A 25,623-nucleotide genomic window follows, 5' to 3' on the forward strand; every position below is an offset into this window, starting at 1 on the left:
TTCCAGAGAATTTCCAGAGTTAGGAAATATCTAGACGTTAGATATCTCGACATGTTTTATTTTATTCCTAATAAAAAAAGTCTAACGCCATCGGAGTTATGATTTATTCGAAAAAGCAGGAAATTGGAATTGATCTGATTATGCTAAAGGGATTATTAACTCGACTGATATTATGTTTAACGGGAACGTGTGTATCTCTCTGTAGATCTCGCTTACCTTGACACGGTAATCTCGCGGGAGTGATATTTTCAAAGTCGGTCAGTAACAATAAAAGGGGACCGGATGGAGTTTAATGATCGTTAAACGGTCGCTATGTGACATATCATTGTGATTCTAAGTCGTTTATATCTCGTTCGTTACACTTTATTTACCTATTTGTCACCGTGACGTATATATTTCAAACGAATATATTATATATAATTGTTCATTATATAAAGTTATATATGTAGTACGAAATACTCGATCGGATATAATTAGATTATCGAATTCGAGAAAAGAGATGGACCGTTAAGCGATAAGCCATTGGTCTACGACGGACATTCGATATTCCGTCGTAGGATTATTATACGAGACAACCCGCATCTCTCCTAGCTGTCAAGGACACGCAAGTTGTGCGATACTCTCGTAAATTATGTAAGAACGGATACGTGAACCTAGATACACATCGAACGTGTTCTATCCTTGTTCTTCAACTCCCATATTCCTTTTCAAGAAAGCTAGAAGGGATAGTAAAAAAGGGAAAGGGATTTCCTTTGAAAGAAGTTCTTTCGTCTAAGTTGTATAAAAAATCAAAGAAAAAGAAGAAAAAAAAGGAAAGAAAGAAAGAGAGAAGGGCAGAAAGACGAGCTTTTAAATCGAATCAACTTATACGAGTTTGTACGTCGTTAGGTCAGACGAGATTAGATCGTTCGTTCTCAATCAAATTCAATGTTTATTCACGATCAATGTGCATTAACCTTTGGTTACAGATCAAACGAATGCCAAGTTACAGATTCGAACGATTACGATTTGTTAAACTTACGATTAAATACGAACGAAGATTATGTCACTAATACGAAAAACGTGTTAATTGGGTTCTTTCATGTTCTTAAATGTTGTGTACCTTCGAAAGCTAACACACATAGAGAGTTCTGCCAATAGCCATGTGCATAAATGAATCCCGACCGAATTAATCGAACATCCGTCTCAATTACTCGGAGCACCGTTCACGTTCACGTTCACGTTCACGTTCACGTTCACGTTCACGTTCGCATTCGCATTCGCTTGGAGATCTGCTTCTCGTGCAAGTAGTACTATATACATATACAGACAAACGTGACCGCACATATACAGGTGCACGCTTAGGACAAAGATAGACGCATAAGCGTCTCGAATAGCGACTATAGTAGGCTGACAATTCCATTCCCGGCGGCGATCCTACAGGACAATGCACCCTGCCTAGGATAATTCACTGGAGCCATTATGCCTCCGTCCGGACAAGGGCTTTATTATTGACTTACGACTAATAGTCACGCTGTGGATTATGCGAACGTGCGTCTGTGTGCATCACCTGAAATGCGCTTGCGTGTGAGCCTCCGTGAGAGCTAACCCCTCTATCCCACCCTTTACCCTTCCACTCCCCTTTTCTCTTCTCACTCGTGCCACGACTACGGAGCTACGTGCCTCCGATCTATTGCTCATTTGATAGCGAATACTGATTGAACGAGAAGCCCTGCGAGACCGATAACCTTCACGTTTTGCTCCACTCCTACTCTTCTCTCTTCACCCTCTTCCTCTTTTTCACCTAACTTTACATATGATATATTTCTGCATATGTATATATATGTTTATATATATATATATATATATATATATATATATGTATGTGTGTATGCTTATATATCAACGATAAATGTTGATAAAACTCGTCGTCCTTAGACGAGATTTCTTTATCGATCAGTTCCTCGGAACGAGATTCAATTTCTTTTTATTATTTTACGAATATGATATCACGGTGGATGTCTCTTATAAAAAAAAACAAAAAAAGAAGAAATAGAGAGAGAAAAAAAAGAAAAAAGAGAAAGAAAAAAAACAGGACCTGTGATCAAAGGACTCGGTTTTGACGTCGATCGAAGATCGAGATATCTAGATGGTACCATCAAATAAGCTTAATCGCAGATAGCGATAGAGATGAAGGGAAGGAGTAAATACGAGAGAGAGAGAGAGCGAGAGAGAGAGAGACAGAGAGACGGACAAGCACGTCCGTTCTACGGTAGACGCAGCGTAATCTGAAAACCAATCATACGGGCTCCTGGCACAATGCGATCCTCTTCGTCTCTCTTCCACGTTTCCTCCTCTTGCTTGCTCTCTCCCATTTTGAACCGAATCCGATCTCCACTATCTCCGCTATCTTCTAGAATTGCGGATTTCCATATTGTGCCGGTATATTAATCCGTGGCTTTGACCGGAGTCAGGAGAGGCTGATGAAGTTCGAAGGCCGTACTGTCCAGAATGAGAGAAAGAGAGAGAGAGAGAGAGAGAGAGAGAGAGAGAGAGAGAGAGAGAGAGAGAGAGAGATGAAGAGAAGAAGAGGAAGAAAGATAAAGAGAAATTCTCTAGCCTTGGGAACTTCCGAGGTGTGATTTCTCCTATTCGCCAGACTGAAAAAAGAAAGGAAAGTATTTTGTGTTGGAAGAAGAAAAAATATTCTACTGTTTCCTTCATTGACCAATGAGAGAGCTCTCGAAAATGAGACAAACGGTTTGGCCGGTACACAAACTCTCGTAAGTTAATTCCTTTCGTTAGAACAAATTACAGAAACGAGACTAGCCTTTGAAAGAACTACGAGAGAAAGAGAAAGAGAAAGAGAGAGAAAGAGAGAGAGAGAGAGGACGGACTAATCTGTTTACTACATACAAAAGAATTTTCTCTTTTGTTCCAACTATAATAGTTAAAAAACTTTCTTCTAATTAAAAAAATATTATCCTCTCTCTCTCTCTCTCTCTTTCTTTCTCTCTCTCTCGAGAGAGAGAACGTCGTTTTTAGAACGCATTTTTCTATTCTTCTTTATTTTTCGTTTCACTTCGTTTTGTTCCTTTCTAATATAAAGGGGAGTTATAATTCAGGATCATGTTTAACATTTATTTCATAAATGAGAAAAATGTTGTTTTTTTTTTAGAAATAGGGTATCGACAGATTTGGGTTCATAGCAAATGCTCAGAATTGCTCGACGGATTTCGTAAATGCTTTTCTGATCCGACAAATGGTCGAACCTATTGACGATGACGATTACAGGGGGTTTGGACTACGTTCTTCCTCTCTTTCTTTCTTTTTATTTATCTCTGTCTCTATCTATCTTTTTGAATATTTCTATGTACATAGAACGAGAGAAAGAGTGAGAGAGACGAGACAGATACAGATAGATAGAGATAAAAAGAGAGCGAAAGAGAGAGAGAGATTCACCTCGTCTATCTGCAGCTGGGTTTGAGGATAACAGGAGGGAACTCTCGTTTACTCCCTAGGCGCCAATGATGCCAATCTCCCGTGTAAATCGCGACATATTTCATGACACAACGAACCAAAGGGGGGACTGCTAGGTGGGAGAGAGTAGGGGGTGGTTACTAGCCTGGGGGAGGGAAGGAGAGGAGAAAGGGGAATATAGTCGGTACAGACGACGAGCTTTTTTTTATCCCTCAACCGCCCATCACCTCTCAACCCCCTCGATCCATCCACTTCATTCTCAATCCCATTTCGAAATCCCGTTCATTGGGACGACCGAAGTCGTCCGGGTGTCGAAGTAGTTTCGCGAATCGTCGCTCGCGGATGAAAACTTTTTCAACTAACTCGTTATTCACGTAGTTTAACGTGCTTCAGTTCGAAAGATTCAGCATTCACTTTTTATACGGAATCGTGAAATTTTTTTTCAAGACCAACGAGATCCGATTCGCAAATTAGTTTGTATCGTTCTTCTTGTCCTATTATATTTCATTTTCTCTCTTTCTCTCTCTCTTTCTCTCTCTCTCTCTCTTGCTCCTTCTTTCTGGCGCTCGTTCGAAACTGCTAAAAGATATTTCTTCAACTCGTTTCGATTTATTTCAACGGGTTTTATCGCCTTGCAATCCCGTTGGAGGGAAACGGAAACGTCTCGTTCGAAGTGAAATTCTCGTTTCGTCGAGTTCGATACGTCGACTTCTCTCAATTTAAATCGTGAACTTATCTATTCGAGAAAGAGAGAGAGAGAGAGAGAAAGAAAAAGAGAGAGTCTCATTTTTCTATATACGAGCCTTTACTCGTCTCTGGAAGCTTTGAATAAGATTTCGTAGTATACCGGACGGGACGAATTCCCTTTCAGACGTTAGATACGTTAACCAGAGTATCGTGGATATTTTAAAGGTTGAATCTAAAATAAGATGACGGAGCAAGGTAATTCATCGAAAATAAATTTTCTCTTTCTATCTGTTCGAGGAGAGTTCGTGGAAAAAGGAGAGAAAAAAAATTTTTTGCACGTGATTTTTCTATTTTCCTTGAACGAAATATATATATATGGTGTGACGATATATATGGAAATATATATATATATCCCTATTCGTGATATTTCAAAAATTCGGATCTATCGTTGTAGAATAATAATTAACCAGAGATATTACCCTCGTGAAATTATTTATAATTACTGCGAATAACAGTCGGAGTGTGTAATAACTTCGACAGGGAAAACCGGACGTCGGCCGTATTGCATGCAATTTTTGGAATTATCGACTCGTGAATTCCGGAAAAGGGAATTTCCTGTCCATATCTATGTGTGCGTTTTCCTCTCTTTCTCTCCCTCCCTCTGTCTCTCTCTCTCTCTCTTTCCCTCTCACCCTCTATACTCTCACACAATACAAGCAGTACCAGCGCAGTCGATGCCATGTTTCGCCACGTGTACCACTGACGACGAGGGTGGAATGCACCCTCTTTCTACGATAGGAGGAAGGGTGTTTGTTTTCGATACGCTTTTCAACGAACGTCGAATCATCCTTCTCGTCGTCGTCGAGACGCTTTGCGGTTTACGACGAAGAACCTATCTCCTCTCTCTTATCCATATGCAAATTTAACTGCATCTTCGAGAAAGCACAGGTACTCTCTTTCGCATACTCTCTATACGAGATCATCGTAAACTTTACGTGAATCGATCCGATAGTTAGTCGTTCGTCTTAACGGACTTAATTCTTTTCGTTCGACAATGTTTATTAATGATTCATTAATAAACATTGAATAATTAATATGAAATAATAACGAGCGAAAGAATTTAATTTGATACTTAATACGTATATACGAAATTTTGACAATTTTTAACGCAATTATTTCTTTTTTCACTATATAAATTAAATTGATATAGTGCGTTAAAGGATAAATTGGTATAATACATTTTTCTTACATCTGTTTAAATTATTCGTTTCGTAAAATCACTGAATACGTCGAAACGATCGAGTAATACAAATTTTCGAGAGATTGTATAATTCATTTTGACGCTTGTTAAATCCCATGTATATATAATTTCCGATAATCAATTAAGTATTCTTATACATATGCGTTGAAAAATCATTTGAATAATAACGTGTTTCATTAAAAAATTTGTGACCTTTCGGATGGAAAGAAAAAATTAAAAAAGAAACCATTGTCATATTTATCCTTAAACTACCTTAACAAAATTACTAGAATCCCATTTAACGAATAGTCCACATTCGCTTTTATATTCCACTTCGACGTTCCGTCGTTTTTGCTTTCTTTTTTTTTTTCCCCCCATAGACGTGGTTTCATTAACGTCCGCGAGACGTGTTTCGCCTATGCGCAAGGCGAAAGCTGATTACGAAGGCGTGCGATGGTAATCGAGCGAAGAAAGGTAATTCCTTAATTCTCCGCTCGCTCGCTCGATCCGCTCAATTTAGTGGCTTCGTGCTCGAGAGCTCGCGATACGAAGCTTTCTCGCGCTGGATGGCGAAAAGGAAAAAGAGAAGGAAGAAGAGGGAAAGGAGAAATAGAGAAATGGTGAAAGAGAAAGAGAAAGAGAAAGAGGAAAAGAGGATGAAGGAGCAAAACGTTCGTCCTACATTTGCGTTTCTTCGACATCTGGAAACTTGCAAATTAAGAGATTCGCTTACCACTACGTGGGGTGATGTCTTTCGATTATTTCCAAGCATTAAAAGGGTCTCTCTCTGTCTCTCTTTCTTTCTTTCTCTCTTTCTTTTCGTTTCTACCCTTCGAGAAACAAGAAATTCCACGAGTCGCAGCTTCTTTTCGAACTTTCGACACGGGTTTTACATTTCGTCGTAATAGAGGGTGGAAGAAAGACGAAAAGAGAAAAAGAAAGAGAGAGAGAGAGAGAGAAACTAGTATAAGAAGAAGGGATGAAAGAATAAGGGAGACGATGGAAGCCACGTTCGTCGTTCGAAGGTGAACCACACCTCGAACATCGTCTCTCCCTACCCTCTTCCTTTCTCTCTTCCCTCCTATAGTCGAACTAACCCCTGACGCCATTGGTATTCCACTCTGGTTCGCCAATATTGCGTTACCAAAACGCGTCCTGCAAGTCGAATCCAAACCGACGACACGCTTTTCTACGAGCTCAGTAGGAAGAATCGTTTGTAAGTCACACCGTGGTCCATCTGCTTTCTCTTTCTCTTCCTCTTCCTTTCTCTCTCTCTTTCTTTATTTCTTTCATTCTTCCTGTTCCTTTTTTCTTCCTTAATTTTTACCTTCATTATAAACGTAGCTTTTTATTTATTAATAGTTGAATCGTTTCAATCGTTTCAATCGTTTTAATCGTCGATATTTAGTTTATCACGAATTTTCATCGATCGAACGATCCCGATTTATCGATCATTTGATATCTATATGTTGAAAAAGAGACTGGTTTTTTTTCGATCAAGAAGACTGACAATTCCAGAGTAAAACGTTGATCGATCGAGCCATGTAAATTTTCAAATCAGCGTCGTTCGTGAGAGAGCACGAGCCTCTTTCGTGTTAGAGTGAGAGTTAAAGAGAGAGAGAGAGAGAGAGAGAGAACAAGAACGAGGGTGGAAACATTCTCCCTTGTCTCTCCTTCTCTCTGTCTCTCTCAATTTCTCCCACCGCACGAGCATGGAATCAAGTGTTTGAGATTATGACGGAGGCTTCGGTCACGTATTTCATTAACCGTCATGCCGTCGCTCCGCGAAGCTTCCAAGAGGGGAAGTGCCGTGGATCTCTCGAGGGTGCAGCTACCTGCGAAATGTGTTTGCTTTGCATTACGTCCCTACGGATGATCCCGTTATAATTATGAATGTCGTTGTTGCCTTCATCACTTGATATTAGATATTTTTCCAACAGATCCGTTCAGATATCATAGAAATATCTTTTTTTTATCGTTCTCGTTCGCCTTCTTTATAATATCACGATTTTAAAATATTTTTCCATCATAATTAGAATTAGAAATTAGGTATCGTTTATTGGATATTTTAATGATCCCGTTATAATTATGAATGTCTTTGTCGCTTTTATTATTTGTCGATATTAGATATTTTTCCAATATGTTCATTCGGATATCATAGAAATAGTTTTTTTAATCGTTCTCGTTCACGCTCCTTATGATATCGCGATTTTCAAATATTTTTCCAGCGTAATTAGAATTAGAACTTACACAGGTATCGTTTATCAAATATTTCCCTGCGAATAGAGAATCCGTTCGAATATTTTTAACGAATAGTTTTAACGTTTGTCATTTGAAGAATATCTTTCGATTGGGTCACACGTTTCCACTCTTTTTTCCTCCCCCGTGAAAAAAAATATAATAAAGTATTCTCACGTTCAATCGACAATTTTTCTTCTTTCTCGACATTCTCGAAATTTCTTCTATTTTTCGTCGTCCCTTCAAAACCAACGGGGTACGTTCTCGTACCGACAGCAGCAGCTCGAATCTTTTTTTTCATCCTTCTTTTTCTCATTCCGAGTCTCTCTCTCTCTCTCTCTCTTTCTCTCTCTCTCTCTGGTCCAGGAAGATTTCAATCTCGTTTGGTCGAGGTATCGACGTTCGTCCATCTCCTTCTCTCTCAATTTTGAAGGCTTGTCGATGTGGTACGGCTATTTTCCCTTTCGTTCGTTCTCTCTTTCTCTCTTCTGAATTCTCCCTTTCGAACATTTGTCGAGTAAAGATAGTCGTCAGAAAGAGAAAGATGAAGGAGAGAGATGGTCGTAGTAGACACGGTCGATGTCCCAATATATCGATCGATTTCAACGCACATCGGGTACAGGCTCAAAGGAAATTCACGACTGCTTCCGGAGGAAATTCGCAAAACCCCGGTATGGTGGACCCTTTCGATTCTTACCAGCACACGACCCCCTCCCCCTTTTTCTTCCGTTTCCCTTAACACTCCCGATGCTGTCGACAGATCGTACGTAAAAGTCGTTACATCCGATTTCCCAGCTACCCTCACTCTCTCTGTCTCTTTCTCTTTCTTTCTTACAACCTTCCTAAAATCTCGATACTATCGCATTCTCGTTTGAGATCCGACCCAAGCGTGTTAAGGGGTGGAATAAAAAGAAAATGAAGGAAAACGTGAGAGAGAGAAAGAGAGGCTGGGAGAGAGAGATGAGGAGGTTGAGACACTCTTCTTCTAGCTTAGCTACGAAAAGACTTTTCCAGGCTATGAATATATTAGAAGCAAACAAAGACACTCCACCACCAACTCGCTTTCCCCCTGGTCCCACCTCCCACTCCCCCTTTCCCCTATTCCTGCTTGGTTCCGTTGCCTTTCAGAGAGGAGGCCTCACAAGCGTTTATTAAACCGTCCTACAGACGTTTTCTTAAACACTTTACGCGATTCGTCATTATCCTCGAGTGTCCTGATGACGCAGTTTCTTCCTCCTTTGCCTCTTCCGAACGAATCTCCTTCCTCTCTTCTCGTCCCCTCTATCGTGTCGTCTCCTTGAAACATAGAGGATTGCTCTGGCTACGATGAGGGGTGGATTCAATTAAATTCATACCTCTCTCTCTCTCTCTCTCTCTCTCTCTCTCTCTCTCTCTCTCTCTCTCTCTCTCTCTCTCTCTCTCTCTCTGTCTCTCTCTCTCTCGCTCTCGATCGTTCTCTTGTTCTCTCGTTCTTCGTTTTTCTCGTGAGAAAAAGAAAGAAGTCTTCTTATTCTCTGACCAACCAAATATTATTACTTATAATGTTAAAGGGGTTTTTATTTAACAAGCCATTTCTTTGTCAGTCGATTTTTCTTAATAGAAATCGAATATTTTTCTTCGTTATTGAGAAATTTGAACTTCGTTATACTCTGGATTACTTGGGATTATTTGTAGGATTATTTTAAAGAAGATTAGTCGTATTTAGAACGAATATATATATATTCTGTTTTTTAGTGTCTCGACTTTATGGTGTTTCTAATTTCAGACGGAAATCTGTTCGAGCGCCCTTACCGACGTTATTCACGCTGTCATCAATGGAACGGATGGTTGCCTCTTTTGTTATGGACATGCAGGTTTGGGTAAGTTCTAATTCGTCTCTGTTAAACAAATATCAGATAAAGATACAGTGGAAATTACGATTGATATCATTTTAATCGATCGTATAACTATATTTGATTTCATTATCATTAGCTGATAATTACTTTTTATCGAAATTTTATTAAAACATCTTATAAAAAAATTCTATACAATTTTGCATCTCTTTCTTATTTTCACTTACAAAGCACAATAGATCTTCGGAGAGTCGTAAACAAATATTTGCCCAAACATCGCTGGCAACGTCTAATCAAGAGAGACCATTGAACAACGGCGTAGTACACGTTACAAGAGTACACGACACGTGCTCTATACATACGTACATATATACATACATACATAGATACTACTGTATACTACGTCTACCTTATATAACGACTCTCACTTCGAAGATTAGCTGGAGTGATACGTATATGTGTATGTATCTATGTATGTACGTACAATGTAACATGAAATAATATCTATGTCGCATGATTTTCGATGTATTTTGATTTATGGTTTCTCCTACTTTCAACGTAGATGTTCATTCCTGCAAGAATAAAAGTCAATTGTTATTAGCGAAAAAAGATGTCAAAAAAAAACTATGACACATGATACAAATATGTGTCAGGTGTAGCACGTTCTTTTCTTTTGATTCTTTTTCTTTTAATTTTAATTTTTCAATAGGTTTTCTCGTCTTTTCTTTCTTTGCAGTTAATTTCGAAAATGCAGTTGATTTCTCTTTAGAACGATTCGAATGGAGTTTTCGTTCTGTTATGTGTCAAATTTTGTATAAAACCAATATGAAATGTAGGAGAATTCATTCATTTTTGATTCGAATTTAACGAAGGATATTGAACAAGTTTGGAAAATAATGGGAATCGGGAATAAGACGAATAACAAAACCACGAATACTCGATTCGACATCCGATCAAAAGTCGATGCATAATCCTGAGAACGTTTCTCCAAACTAATCCTGTTAGCGTTCCAAATTTCCCACGAAAGTTTTGTCAACTTCTACTTCCATCGATCTCTCTCGTCAACATCTACGTTCTTCCTTATTTCCAAATCCAAATCCAAATCCAAATCCAAATCCGTACGTTCTCTTCTAATTCCAAGAGATCATATTCCATAACGCACAGAGACAGTAAGGAACTATTATAAACTATAAAGATTATGATTCGAGAAACGGAATTTATTTTCCCCAAAGACACTTTTCTCCTTTCACCAATTTTTCACATTTTCAAGCTCTTTTCTATTCACTTTGATGGGAATACTCATGAGAGGGAAAAAGAAAAAAGAGAGAGAGAAAGATGAGACAAGAGAAGAAGAAGAAGAAGAAGAAAAGGAATAAGAATAAGAAGAAGAAGAAGGACGTTGCAAGGAAGAGGAGCCAAGTGAGAGAAAAAGAAAGAGAGAGAAAGCGAGAGAGAGAGAGGGAGAGAGAGAGAGAGAGAGAACACGGGGTTGTTTTACATTTTAAGTAGTGATATCGAATTTGCATGCAAATGCACGATTATGCGAGCTCGGAGACGAGAAGGAGAGGTGGAATGAGAGAGGGTGCCAGTGTAGCACAAGTAGAAAGAGAAAGAAAATGAGAAAGAGAGAGAAAGACAGAGAGAAAGACAGAGAGAGAAAGATAGAAGGTGAGAGAGACGAAGTTTCTTGAAAAGAGAAAGTAGAGAGGGAGAAAAAGAAAAAGAAGAAGAAGAAGAAAGAGAAGAAGAAGAAGAAGACGGGGTAAGAGTCACCTCCTAGAGGTAGTCAAGAATAGACGGAAATGGGTGGAGTGGAGTGGAGTGAAGTGTAGGGTTGAAGTAAGGGTAGGAGAAACGAACGAAGGGATGAAAAGGTAAAGGATAATGTATGCTACTAGGACACGCTCCTTTTCCTTGTACCTTTCGAATCTTAACGCACGTTGCCAGAGATTATCTCCTTTCTCGTTTATTCTTCTATCGGTGTAACAAGAGACGAAAGAGTAGGAAAGAGGGCGAAAGAGGAGAAAGAGAAAGAGAAAGAGAAAGAGAAGAGGCACGAAGTACTTCTCGAGGTTCGAAGGATTTATGGTAAACTTACCGTCGGCTCTGATTAAACTTTGTTAAAGTTACACACCCACTCTTTTACCCGGCTGACTTCTTTACAACGTAAGATCCTTTTTAGAGTAAATTACTGTCGATCATACCGAGTGCGATAGAGAAGTATAAAGATTTTCAATGGTTAAATTGCCATCGTAAATTATTTTCTTTTTTCTCAAGATCTAAAATTTATAATATATCACGATTGAGATCATGATCACAGAGCATGACGTTTCACGTTTTTAAAGTATTCTAAAGTATAGGATATGCAGATTCGCGTGCATGTACGCATAGGTAACCTTTTAGTTCTGCTTCGAGTTTTGTGAGATGCGAGATCGATACACTCTGAAAAATGGATTTCAACGGGTAAGATTAAAGTACAGCTAGCTTGAAATCGATCTTTTTCATTTCCAACAAAGTCACGCATAGCTCTCGTCTATTATCCGTGATTATACGTGTATATACGCTGAATTTTTTCGATCGGTATTCTGAAAATAATCGTATTCGTATTATTTCTTACGTGTCTTTTCGATATATATATATTTTTTTTATTATTATCATCAACAATTGGTCTTTAATAATACCATTTTATATGATATATCGATACCTATCGAGTATGCAAAATATCGACTATTGTTTCGAAGCATCTCTTTCTTTCTCGCTCTTAACGAAGAGAAGTTTGATGGTTCATTGTCTCTGTGAATAATCGAGGAAACGAAATATTTCTTTTCAAATCTACCCATCGATTCTTCGAGGATAAGAATACACCATTCTTTTACCCTCAAAACTCGTTCTCTTTAACCAACACCCCTATAACGCCTCCCCCCTCCTCTCCCTATACTTTAACTCCTTCGATTAAAAAGGATAAGTATTCTGAAATCGATTTCCTTTGGTGACTCTTACGCGTCTTGTTACATTCTTTCACGAAGGAATCCTTCATTGTTATATTGCGATCTTTTCGAAGAACACACTCCGATAGAAGTAAAGAAACTGTAAAAGGAACGTCGGAAAACTCGAGTATCATTTCTGTTCTTCTCTCGATTATAATTAACTACGACTTTGTTCTCTTCGATATCTCCAAGTATAATCTTGAATATCGATCGTTCAATATCAACGACAATAAACGATAAATGGCATATTTCTTATTTTATTATCGTTATTATAATATTAAACCGTAAGACGAATTTTCCATCCACGTTTATTCGTTACCATTAATCGTCGATGAAAAGCCAGAAAACTTTTCAAAGTTTCTCTCTATCTATCTTTCTCTCCCCCCTCTCTCTCTCTCTCTTTTTCTCTTTCTCTCTTTCTCTCTTTCTCAGTGTTATTAAGTTGGAAAAGTTTGGTCGCTTTTAACGAACGCACCTGGTAAGCTTGCTTAAAATTTCAAAGCTTCGGATAGAGTCCAAACTCTGACAGTAGAGATTATCGTCAGATACAGATTTCATGGATGCTATTTTAATAAAGAGAAAAAGAAAAAAGAGAAAAAGAAAGAATGAAAGAAAAGAAAAAGAAAAGAAAAGAAAAGAAAAAGGAAAAAAAGGAAAGAAAAAGTGAAAAGGGAAATACAAAATGGTGTGGTAGCCGTGTGATAGATAAAGAAAAGTGAAAAAGGGAGCCAAACGAACTTTCGAGCACTCGCGTCCCGCCGAGATACTTCAGGCGAGTCCTCGAGCAAACCGCTTTTGATCATCGCTACGAGAGAGAACGTAGTTTTCTCGCTGGCACTCTCGTTTCTCCTTTTTATATCCTAACAGCCCTAACTCTTTGCCGGCGTGCCTCACGTTTTCTAACGAAAAGAGGAACAGAGAAAAATAGAATGACAGAGAGAGAGAGAGAGAGAGAGAGAGAGAAGGAGATAAAGACAGAAAGAAAGAAAGAAAGCAGAGAATTGGAAAAGAGAAAAGATTTATACGATGTGGAAAGAAATGTGAAAAATTCGTGAAAGAAAAATCGAGAAAGGTAATCGAATGTGTACAATTTTCGAAATGGAATCCGCGAAGTGTGAGATATGTGACGTCGGTGAATTGATAAAAAGTACTGTGCGTATGATAAAGAAAAAGGAGAAAGAAGAGAGAGAGAGAGAGAGAGAGAGAACGAACGGAGTAACACGACTGGAAAAATACGAAGAGGAAGAGAGGAGCGAGAAAAAGAGAGAAAGAAAGGGATATAGTGAAAAAATTAGTGGGGGAGAAGAGACGGGAATGTGCGTACAAATGGCGATGGGAATGTACGAAGAAAAAAGAGAAAGAAGCAAGAGAGAGAGAAAAAGAGAGAGAGAGAGAGAGAAGGAAGGATAGAACGATGGAATTTTCAAAGCAACAGATTTTCTGTGCGGCATTTGTCGCACGAAAAATCTGAAAGTGGATGAACGAACAACGGCAAGGGGAGAAGGAGGAAAAGTAATAGGAAGAGAAGGAGGAGGAGATAGATAGATAGATATAAAAAAAAAAGAAAAAGGAAAAAGATAAAGAAAGGAAAAGATAGAAAAAGAAGAACGAAGGGAAAGAAGAGTGTCGCAAACAGAGTCGCGACAATGAGTCCACTTTGTACTTTGTAACGCGTTGCTAATTACTCTCCAGTGTGCATAACTCTTATGGTGTACTCTTTCCTTCTCTCTCTCTCTTTCTCTCTCTGTCTCTCTTTGCCACCCTCTTTCCCTTTCTCTGTTTCTCTCATTTTTTCTTTCTCCCTGTCGAACCCTTTCTCAACTTCGAATAAGTTCCGAAAGAGGGTAGTTTGATCAATTAGAATGGATTGAAACAAAAAGCTTAGATCAGAAAATAAAAAATGATAATTCTACAAAACGAGGAACAATAGATTAGAAATAGGATATTATTCGTGGATTAACTCGTATTTAGAGATAATTTATTCGATATTTATACGAGATTCTTCCTTTTCTTGATTGCTGGAATTTCGCTGTCTAAGATGGTTTAGATAAGCAAAGGATAACTTTAGAGGAATTTTAGTTGGCAATGGAAAAGTATTATAGTATAAAATAGAAGAAGAAGAAGAAGAAGAAGAAGACGGACTGAGACACGTAGCCAACCATCGAGTTTATCCTGCGAAAGCACCAGCAGACGGCACGTTTCCCGGTCTTTCTAATTAAATAACAACATAATTCACCGTCTTACATTAAGACAATTAAATAACGTTTAAGATTCAACGGTGGCGTTCCTGCTTTTCCATTATTTCGACTGTTACCATTCCAGCCCCTTGCTTCGTTTTGATATCTTTCTCCTTCTTTATCATACATACATACAATCACGCTCGCGCACACACACACACACATTCATTTCGTTTTCAATTTATTTCTCTCTCTTTCTCTCTTCTTCTTCTTCTTCTTCTTCTCATTCGTTCATTCATTCACCACATTTTCCTTCACATTTCATCATTCTTCTCACTTTATCATACTGTTTTATGATTTTAATAAAGGCGCTTTTATTTCCCTATCAATAACGCTCGCCATGGCAGCCGTCGATCTTTCCGTAAAACTCCGAAAAGTTTTCTTACTCTTTCGAGATCGAGGACCGACCGATCATCCACTATTTTAATATTAAAACACGATACGACGTTATGAATAGATAAAAGATATATTATTAATTGATGAAATATTCATGTTAAATAATAATTACGAGGATACAATGATAAAAATGATATAATGACCATTGTCATCGTCGTAAAACGACACTATCAAAATTCTCACATATTTTCACGTTCATTCAATGAATACGATTTTAATAGCCCGCATTTGATCTGCATCTGCATCTGCGAGCTTTAATTCACAATTACCAGAAAGTGTAATCGCGCGTTTACTCTAAAACCACGGCTCGTTATGACAGACCAATCACGAAACTACGTGGTATATCGTCGTTGGTCTCTCTCTCTCTCTCTCTCTCTCTCTCTCTCTCTCTCTCTCTCTCTCTCTCTCTCTCTCTTTCTCTCTCGACTCATCGACACCGTTTGGGGCTCATTGTCACGCGTTACATCTGCCCACTAAATGGTAAACAAATTAATCGCAACTCCACAGCGTACCGCAAATCAAATATCGCAATAATTGCATCTATCGAGCGTTAGTTGAACACTCGCTGTATCTATCAGTTGGCGTTAATTGAATTTTCACCGAATAGGAGTATCGATCTTCTCTGCGATCAATCTAATCCATGCTTATGCTTTTTTCATCTATATCTTTTCTCTTATATCTTTTAATTCGTTATTTTATTTTATTGTATTTTATTTTATTTTTCTCTTCTTTCTCGGCCTTCGAAGAAATCGATTTAATGAGATTCGACGTCACGTTTTCTAAATCGTACGAAACGACTCATGATCGTACCACGACGAAACTCGCATAGAAACGTTTGTATTTAACGGTAAGAGAACTCGTAAAAGAGCCAGTACCTGAGCATTTAGCGAGATTGAAGCGGAAGGGAAACGTTTTTAGTACGATGTTAAAGGAAATTAAAGTAGGGAAATAACGATATAGTTGAATCTTTATCTTTTCGTGTCAATCCTTTCGGTGTTTTGTTAAAATCGAGAGAAAGAGAGAAAGAGAAAGAGATGAAAAAAATTAATCTTGTTACGTGAGAAGTAATAGAAACGTTTGAAGTAATAGAAACTTGTTATGGACATGTTTAAATGTCAGACATAAAGTCGACAATGTTATTATATTAAAAGCAATTTTTATTTCGCGAACGTAATTGAATGTGTTTCTAAAGAGCAGTAAAAGTGATAGCAATGTGAAAACAAAACAAAAAAAAAACAAAAATAAAAAAGAAAGAAAGAAAGAAAAAAAGATAGGAAGGAAAAAAACGATCCGTTGATATTGATAGAAATGTATTTTTATTTTTTCAGGCAAGTCTCACACAATGTTGGGCACCCCTGAGGCAGGCCACACTTTGGGTGCAATCCCGTGCGCGATAGCGTGGCTCTTCCGTGGAATTTCCGAGCAACGTCAGAGAACCGGCGCCAGATTTAGCGTGAGGGTCAGTTGCGTTGAATTGACCACCGGCCAGCAACAGTTGAGAGATCTTCTTGCCGCTCATGCGAATGGTGAGTGTCTCGTCGGAAAGAGAAAAGAAGGGACGATTATTCTCTTTAATAATTTGACTTAATATTACAATGAAAATGTACTACTTTTAATTAAATTAATTAGGAAATGAACAGCGGCTTTCTCTGACATGGTGACATTAATTATCGTTAATTAAAATTCGTGAATTATTTGACGGATAAAAAAGAAAATGAGATTAGAATCGTGAGAATTCTTGGTTTTAAACGTTATTTGCCCTCGGCTTTTAATAAATACTCTTCGAAAAGTTTCGACGAAATCTTGTTTCGAGGAAACGAGGCCCGCCATTTCTAACCTCGAATGTCGCCGAGGGACGAAGCCACGAGGGGCCGGAAAGTTTCGAGCGCTTCTCTCCTTTCCGTGATGGGGTTTAACGTTCCCGCAATTAATTTGATGCCTCGAACAATGCGGCCAGGTATAATCGTTCGGATTAATTACTGCAGAGTACGTTGGAATAATGAGAGAGAGAGAGAGAGGGAGAGAGAGAGAGAGGCAAAGAGATAAAGGAAATCGTTGCACGCTCGAATACAACCGAACTTAATCTTGAAACTCATCCAATTTTCCAATCGTCATTCTAATCATAACCTGGTTTTAACGAGAAAACCAAAGAGACAGATAAATAGAAAGAGAAAGAGAAACATGTATGTACTATTACGACTTTGAATCGTAATCAAGAAAATAATAACTATTATTGATCAATGTTTTAAACTATTATCTGTGTCGTTGAACTCTAGGGAAACGTAATAGTCATTAGAAGTTGACCGTACGAATTTCAATTGGAAACTAAAACCGACAGTTCGATTACACGGCGTTAATTGGAAACAAGACACAACTTCTATTAGAGATCTCTATGTTCTACTATTACGTTAACGCTATCGAAATCGTTTTATATTTTGACGAATATTAATAAATTTTGTTATATTTTGTGAAAGAGAAAGAGAGATAGAGAAAGAGAGAAAGAGAGAAACTGCGGACTTGTAAGAGGACGCAATCGATACGTTTTTCATTATAAAAATCCAAGAAGGAAATATAACCATTTGAGTTATAGAGTCGTAAACGCTGCATACATCATAAATCCCGTTAGATTACGCGCCCCATTTCACCGTCTCTCGTCAAGAATTTTTCTATCTTTCTCTTTCTCTTTCTATTTCTCAAAAATGATACGTTCTGCGTTTATGGAGACGATTCCTTCGGAAAAGAAAGCGGAAGAAAATCGTAAATCGTGATACGTGAAATAAGAGACTAAAGGTCTCTCCTTTAGTTTTCTTTAGAATGCTTGGTGATCGAAAGAAAATAAGAAAGTAAAAAGGAAAGAAAGTAAAAAGGACGATGTTCTTAGACGAAAAAAGATATTCTTGTGTGATGTTTCCATCTCACTCGGAAACGACACACGATCGGAAACGACAAAGGGAAAATTTTTCACGTGGACTTCCTGTCCTCTTTCTTCTCGAACAAACTCGATTCTCGATGAAATTCCCGTTTATACTCGAATTGCCGGTTGAAATTCTCTCAGGAGTTACTTGATCAAAATATAAAAAAAGAAGAAAAGAAAAAGGAAGAAAGAAGAAAGAGAAAAGGAATGAGAAAAAGAAATGTAGCTTATCTAGATAAACCAAACGTACGTGCCACATCCTCGTTTCGACAAATTCGAGAGGATGATCATAAACGAGGATTCGTCGTAACCTACCAATTCTCGTCGTTTCTATTTTATCATGTCTCGTACGTGAGGCTGTCCTTGGCAAGAATGAGAATCATCGTTGTCCGACTATCCAAGATCCTTCGACCGGAAGAGATTCGAGTGTTCGAGGATTTCTCGAGACTGGTAATATGCAAGCAGGAAGAAGAAGAAGAAGAAGAAGAAGAAGAAAAGAAGAAAAAAGGAGAAGAAAAAGAAGACTGGTCGAGGGGTGACGAAGGGTGGTGGAGAAAGAGGAAGATGGGCAAATGCAGAAGGGTGGTATTGGCCGCAATTTGGTTTCTTCTTCACGGACCGCCGACTGGACGAGGTGGTCCGTAAAATTGAGAGGGCCAAGATCATTTCCTTTTTTCTTTATTCCCCTTCTTATTCTTCTTACTACTCTTCTATCTCATCTATCCGTACACATCGTTTGCCTCCTCTCGAAGAATTGCGAAAGAGGAAAGACTTGCTAAACTAATAAAGACTCGTATTCGTTTCTTAGTAGTTTATATGAAGAAAGAAGAAGATAGATAGATAGATAAATAGAGAGAGAGAGACAGTCACGATGCGCTTACGGAAACTATCCACGAGCGAAGACTCCGGAATTCTATGAAGAATGGCTCTATCACTCTGAAAATTAACTTCAACCTTCTCTTCTATTCTCTCTCTTTCTCTTCCTCTCTCTCTCTTTCTCTCTCTTTATATATATATATATATATATATATATATATATATATATATATATATATCTTAGTATTCTCATCCTTAACATCTCGATAATTGGACGCTGGAATTGCAGGAGTAACGTGAGAAGAGAGATAGAAGAACTTATATACGTCTGCGGATATACATATACTACACATCTATAAAGTGTCTTTCGTCCTTATCTTATTATCGAGGGTGGTTAACCTATCTCAAGTACTATTACAACTTCTGTCTCGTCTAGTATAAAATAATCGTAAAAGATAACGGCGGATATCCTGATGAATACTAAAGTAGATTTAACAACTCTGAGATCCTTTCAAAATTATCCTTTCAAAAGTTTCCTTTTTATTTATTTATTTCGTTCTTTTTTTATATTTTTATTATTATTTTTTTTTTTCGTTGAATCTGCATAATTTCTCGCGAAAGAAGCAACGACGAATTTTTATGTAATTCAGATCAATCGGTCTAACGAGTAAGACGAGTACGAAGATCAAAACAGATGATTTTCAAAGTAATTACCGTCTACGTGGTGTATCAGTATTCGTTTGATTTTTCATCATTGAATGCGAGATGCGAGATACTTGTGGTAAAGTGAGGAAAGGGATGAGGTAAAATAAATGGGAAGAGAAATTCCTGTCACGTTCGAAGTAATCGCGATCTCATACGCGTAGAACCGAGCCGGTTTGGCATCGTCGATTTTCTCCTTTCTCTTTCTCTCTCTCTCTCTCTCTCTCTCTTTCTCGACAGGCGATCTAATGAAGAGTCGATGCAATTCATTTCCCGGCTTATTAAATAAGTAACTCGCGTCTACGGAATATATCGTTTGCTCTTCGTAAACCTATATCTGTTTCTATCGCATACTCGTACATCATTTTGCTCTTTTTAATGAACTTTAAGTTGCTCGATGTCACTCTCTTTCTCTGTCTCTCTTTCTCTATCTATCTATCTATCTATCTATCTATCTATCTACCTATCCATCTCTTTCTCTTTCTTTCTTTCTTTCTTTCTGTAACTCGTTCATATCTATTTCTTTTCTTTTCTTTCTTCGCGAACTCATTTTCTAGATATTTCAGTATCCTACTATCTGGAAAGTGGATATACATTCGAGTTAACTTGGATTTAACTTCATTTCGTTATCTAAGCCTTTACATTTTCTTTTACATCGTTTACAGTCCATTTTAGTTTTGTTCTTCGTCTTTCTTTCTTTTTCTATGTTTCTCTCACTCTCTTTCTCTTTCTTTCATTCGCTATCTTTCTTGTCTGTATTTCTTCCTTCTCTTGGGAACTCGATAATCCAGCCTGGTAATTATTGAAGTTTTCTTAAGCACTGAAAACTCGCGGCATCTTTCGACCAATCCAGAGATAGTAATAAAGATAGAAAGAGAAAATTCCTTCTTTCTCTCTTTCTGTCTCTTTCTTTCTCTCTCTCTCTCTCTCTCTCTCTCTCTCTCTCTCTCTCTCTCCTCTGTCTTTCTCTTCTTCTTCTTTCGCTGATTCTTACTTATGTTCCGATTCAAGCTCTTCGCTAAGTCAAATTAATTGTAAATCAGATTCGCCGTTCATTCCGTTATTTACAACGGAGTCGTGATTTCGCGAAGCTCTGAGAAGTTTCCGCTTTGAAACGTCTTCTCGCATAAGAACGGTCCGCCGGCTTTAATTAAAGACTAGATTCGCGAAAGTTTCAAGATTAACGAGTCGGATCGTTTAATTCCAAAATGCTCTTATCGCCGTTCAAAAATTATGACGGCAAATCTTGCGTTTAATATTTCCGTTGACTTCGAAAAGTGAGAATATTTTGAGGTAGTCGTTTTGAAAAGAAAAGAAAAAAAGAGAAAAAGAAGAAAGAAAAAAATAGTACAACTGTCTAAAATAATACAAATCGAACGGATAGAACAGTTAAAAACCATTTGGTTATTTTTACTCATCAATAACGTTGCTGATCGACTATACGTCGCGGTCGTACATACTGTACTCGATTTTAAACGGATGATGGTCAACGTCCTGACCACCAATCGATATACATATAGATATATACAAATATATATATATATATATGTATATACACAATTGACGATATAGAAATCGTATAAAAATTGGAAAAACCATGAAATTTTAGCTACGTTTTTCGTTAACACTTCGTTTAGATACGTCACAATGAAAAAAAAATAAAATTATCGAATTTCGAGAATCGAAGGAAATTTGATTTATTCGAGATGAATAAATATATCTCGTAGAAGTTATCGCGTAACAATGCGACCGCTAATTATATTGTTTTGATTTCTTCTACACTACGTTGTAACATTGTTTTGTTTAACGTCTCAAGATCAGTCGTAGCTCGGTCGTAGAAGAGTGAACATTAGGTAAGCATTATAATCCTCTACGAATCTTTTCTTTTTATTTATTAATATACAATTTATTAATATACATCTTTATCGTATTTTACCAGAATTTTTTTTTCTTCTATATAACACTTTTATTAACTACATTATATGTAGATCATCGTTAAACTTTTTTAAAGTACTTATAAGGTACAAGTTCGTCCTATAGAAAACATTTGTTTTGATTCATTCAAGACGAATAAATTTGTAGAGGTCATTGCGTAACGATGTGATCGCTAATGAGATCTTGTGTACTATTGATTTCTTGTGTACTACATTCTAACATTGTTTTGTTTAACGTCTCAAGATCAGTCGTAGCTCGGTCGTAGAAGAGTGAACATTAGGTAAACGTTATCTGTGCGTGTCTTCTCTTTTCACGAATTTATTAACGTTTATTTAAGACGAATAAATTTATTACGTAGAAATTATCGCGCAACAAAGTAACCGCTAATTAGATCGTATTGATTTCTTGTGTACTACGTTCTAACATCGTTTTGTTTAACGCCTCAAGATCAGTCGCAGCAAGATCGAAGAAGAATGAACATTAAGTAAGCGTTATTTTTACATATCTTTTTTCTTTTTTTACTAATTTATTAACATATATCTCCAGCGAATTTTATTACAATATTTTAATCTTCCGTATAGCATTTTTATTTATTACCATATGCGTATAAAATCATCGTTAAATTTTTCTAAATTACTTACAAGGTACTATTTCGTCTTATAAAAATTCTTAGAAAACATTTATTTTTATTTATACAAGACGAATAAATTTATTAAGTAGAAATTATCGTGAAACAATGCGATCGTTAATTAGATAATTTTGCGTACAGCGTTCCAACATCGTTTTATTTAACGTCTCAAGATTAGTTGCAGCCACATTGAAGAAGAATGAACATTAAATAAGCGTTATTTTTACATATCTTTTTTTTTTTTACTAATTTATTAACATATATCTTCAGCGAATTTTATTACAATATTTTAATCTTCTGTAAAGCATTTTTATTTACTACCTCAGGCGTATAAGATCATCGTTAAATTTTTCTAAAGTATTTACAAGGTAATAGTTCGTCCTCTAGAAACTTTTAGAAAACATTTGTTTTGATTATTCAAGACGAACTACGTAGAGATTACAGCACAACAATGTGACCGCTAATGAGATTGTTTTGGTTTCTTGCGTACTGTGTTCTAACATCGTTTTGTTTAACGTCTCACGATTAGTCATAGCCAGATCGTAGAAGAGTAATCATTAGGTAAGCATTATCTTTACATATATTTTCTTTTTACGAATTTATTACGTATATCTCCAGCGTATTTTATTACAATATTTTAATCCTTCGTATAGGACTTTTTTTTTACCGTATGCCTATAATATCAACGTTAAACTTTTCTAAAGCAATATCAAGGTTCTAGTTCGTCTTATAGAAATTCTTAGAGAACATTTATTTTTATTTATACAAGACGAATAAATTTATTACGCAGAAATTATCGCAAAACAATACGATCGTTAATTAGATAATTTGTCGTTCTAACATCGTTTTATTTAACATCTCAAGATCAGTTGCAGCTACATTGGAGAAGAATGAACATTAAGTAAGCCTTACTTTTACATGTTGTTTTTTTTTTTTACGAATTTATTAACATATCTCCAGCGTATTTTACTACAATATTTTAATCTTCCGTATAGCACTTTTATTTACTATCTTATGCGTACAAGATCATCGTGAAAATTTTTTTAGATACTTACAAGGTACTGATTCGTCCTCTAGAAATTCATAGAGAACATTTATTTTTATTTATTCAAGAGAGATAAATTTATCACGTAGAAATTATCGTGGAACAATGTGACCGCTAATGAGATTATTTTGATTTCTTGCGTACTGCGTTCTAAGATCGTTTTGTTTAACATCTCAAGATCAATTGCAGCAAGGTCATAGAAGAGTGTACATTAGATAAGCGTAACTTTTACGTGTATTTTCTTTTTACGAATTTATTAACATATATCAACGTATAACGTAATACTTTATTTTATTTCGTTTCTTTTATAATGAAAAACAAACGAGTTAAGATTATTATTAATTTGATAAAAATTCGATACGATCGAATAATGAACAAGAATACAAATATTTAGCATCCGTATATTAGACGTTGATAGAAATAACGTTATATCTACAATCATTACATTTCCTTTTATCGGTTTAAAATATCTGAAGATGAATTTCAATATTGATTCGATATAACGACATTAACCATGAATATCAACGTTGTTTCGATAGCACATGCGATTAGATGAAAAATGCGAGAGATGAATATATATATATATATATTGTATATATAGTCTTAATTATAGTAATTTCATTTAAGTAAAATTCAATGATAAAATATCATCCTAATTATCGTTCGAAGAAATTAACGAAATTATTTGGATTATTAACTAAAGTTCATTTCTTAATTTTATTCATCGTATGCGTCTGCCTGCTTTGCTCACGAATTATCGAATGGAAAAGATCGAGAGATCGTGATCTTTGGAAGTAAGGTTTTATCGTGCAATAGAAAGAGGGAAAAGTAGAAAAGAGAAGATCACCGTTAGAACGAGTCAAGTAGAAGAAGAGGAAAGTGAGGAAGGCAAGTAGTCGTTAAGAAAACGACCCGTGAGTCTTTCTCTTTCTTCGTTCTGAAGAATTAGTCGTGGTCCATTGCTCGGCACCATTTCGTCGGGAGCCACCCGGTATACCAGAAAGACGCTTTTCTTTAATTGCTCACTGCAAAGTAGATCCAAGAAAGAGAGAGAGAGAGAGAGAGAGAAAAGCGGCAGGTCCCCTCGCAAAACTTACGAGCATGCTTTTGGTAAACTTCAACGTTCTGTTGCGTTGAAAAGAACTCAACGCAACATAACGTTTCACATTGCGAAGCATACCTATTACAAACGTGAAATTATTATACTTATTGTTATAGCATAAAATCTTACTTCATATTCAAATACATCTACCCACTTGATCTTTTCTTTGAATAAAAATTATTAAAATTTTAATGAGATATATAGATAGAGAGAAAAAAAACGAAAGGATCGTGACAAGTAGTTAAAACTTTTTTTTTATATAAAATCTATGAGCGACGTCATTAATATTAGATCAATGGAAAAATTCGTCCCAGTTTTTATACAAAAATTGAAGAAAAATTTTATCTATTAAAAATAGTAATTTTACTTATCGAAGATCGCAAATAAAATTCTATTTTCTATTTTTATATAAAACATGAAATCTTCTTTTACATCGAGACAATAAAAGACATTAAGAGGAAATATAATTTATTTACGTACTTCAATAACTTCTTCGAATGTTTTATTCTTTCTTAACGAATTTTTAGATGATAGTTTAATTTTCCATTTCAAGAAAGAAAAGAGAATCTTTTCGTCATCCAAGAACGTTCTTGGCGAACATGCCAAGATGAGGAAGAAAAGCTTTCTAGTGGAACTCTCTCACCATCTCTCCGTTCTATTATTCTTCTCGCCATTTACGAATCTACGTGGAGCATTTATTTTGGTGAACGTACGACCACGTAAAATACGCCGACTTTGTCTTCTCGTGTTCCCTCCGGACCTTCTTACCTAAGTAGAGGCTCCGTGTTTTCACTTTAATACGAGAGATCCGAGCATTCCTTAATTTTCTTCTTCCTCTGACACTTTGTTTCCATCTCCGTTTCCTTTAAATGTCGCCACGTTGACGTCGCGAAGCCGCGACACCGTAGTACATTGTACGAATATTTGAAAATATTACAAAATTAAAGTAAAATATTAAAAAAAAATTTTAATCTAATTAATCTTCGATATAAATCTGAATAAACTAAAATAATAACAATGACGTTTACGATAAATTTCAGTAAGTTCCATTGTAATAATATTAATACTAATTAGTTTTATAAATCCATAGAGAAGTTACACGTATATTTTTAAAATTATTAATTGTCTATTCAATTTACGATATAGATTGTTATTTCCGGGAAAGAAAAACGTTCACGATTGAAATCTTCGACCGTGGGTCATTCAAATAACCTTCCTCGGGTTGTAGAAATTCAATAAAGTTATAGAAATCGTGAGAATCAAAACGAGAGCGAGAGAGGGTGAGAGAAAAAGAGAGAGAAGAAGAAAGAAAGAAAATACACTATGCGGTTTCACAGGCATTGAATTTCTCAGCACGATGATATAAATATAATAACACTGGTCACGTTCGATTTCATTCGAAAGT

At 36.5% G+C, this 25,623-nt stretch overlaps 1 protein-coding gene across 3 annotated transcripts in view; it reads left to right on the plus strand.

Annotated features, from left to right (window-relative positions):
- LOC127063363 (uncharacterized) overlaps positions 1 to 25,623 on the plus strand; it is a 295,061-nt gene that overhangs the window by 254,974 nt on the left and 14,464 nt on the right. For all 3 annotated transcript variants that reach the window (XR_007781325.1, XM_050993079.1, XM_050993080.1), the window contains exons 6-7: positions 9,390 to 9,483; positions 16,405 to 16,602. Coding sequence is in view for 2 of the 3 variants with exons in the window: in XM_050993079.1 (XP_050849036.1) it covers positions 9,390 to 9,483; positions 16,405 to 16,602 (292 nt within the window). In the remaining variant the exon portion in view is untranslated. The remainder of the gene's footprint in view (positions 1 to 9,389; positions 9,484 to 16,404; positions 16,603 to 25,623) is intronic.

This window comes from Vespula vulgaris, chromosome 4 (assembly GCF_905475345.1).
Source record: "Vespula vulgaris chromosome 4, iyVesVulg1.1, whole genome shotgun sequence".
Taxonomy (NCBI): Eukaryota; Metazoa; Arthropoda; class Insecta; order Hymenoptera; family Vespidae; genus Vespula; species Vespula vulgaris.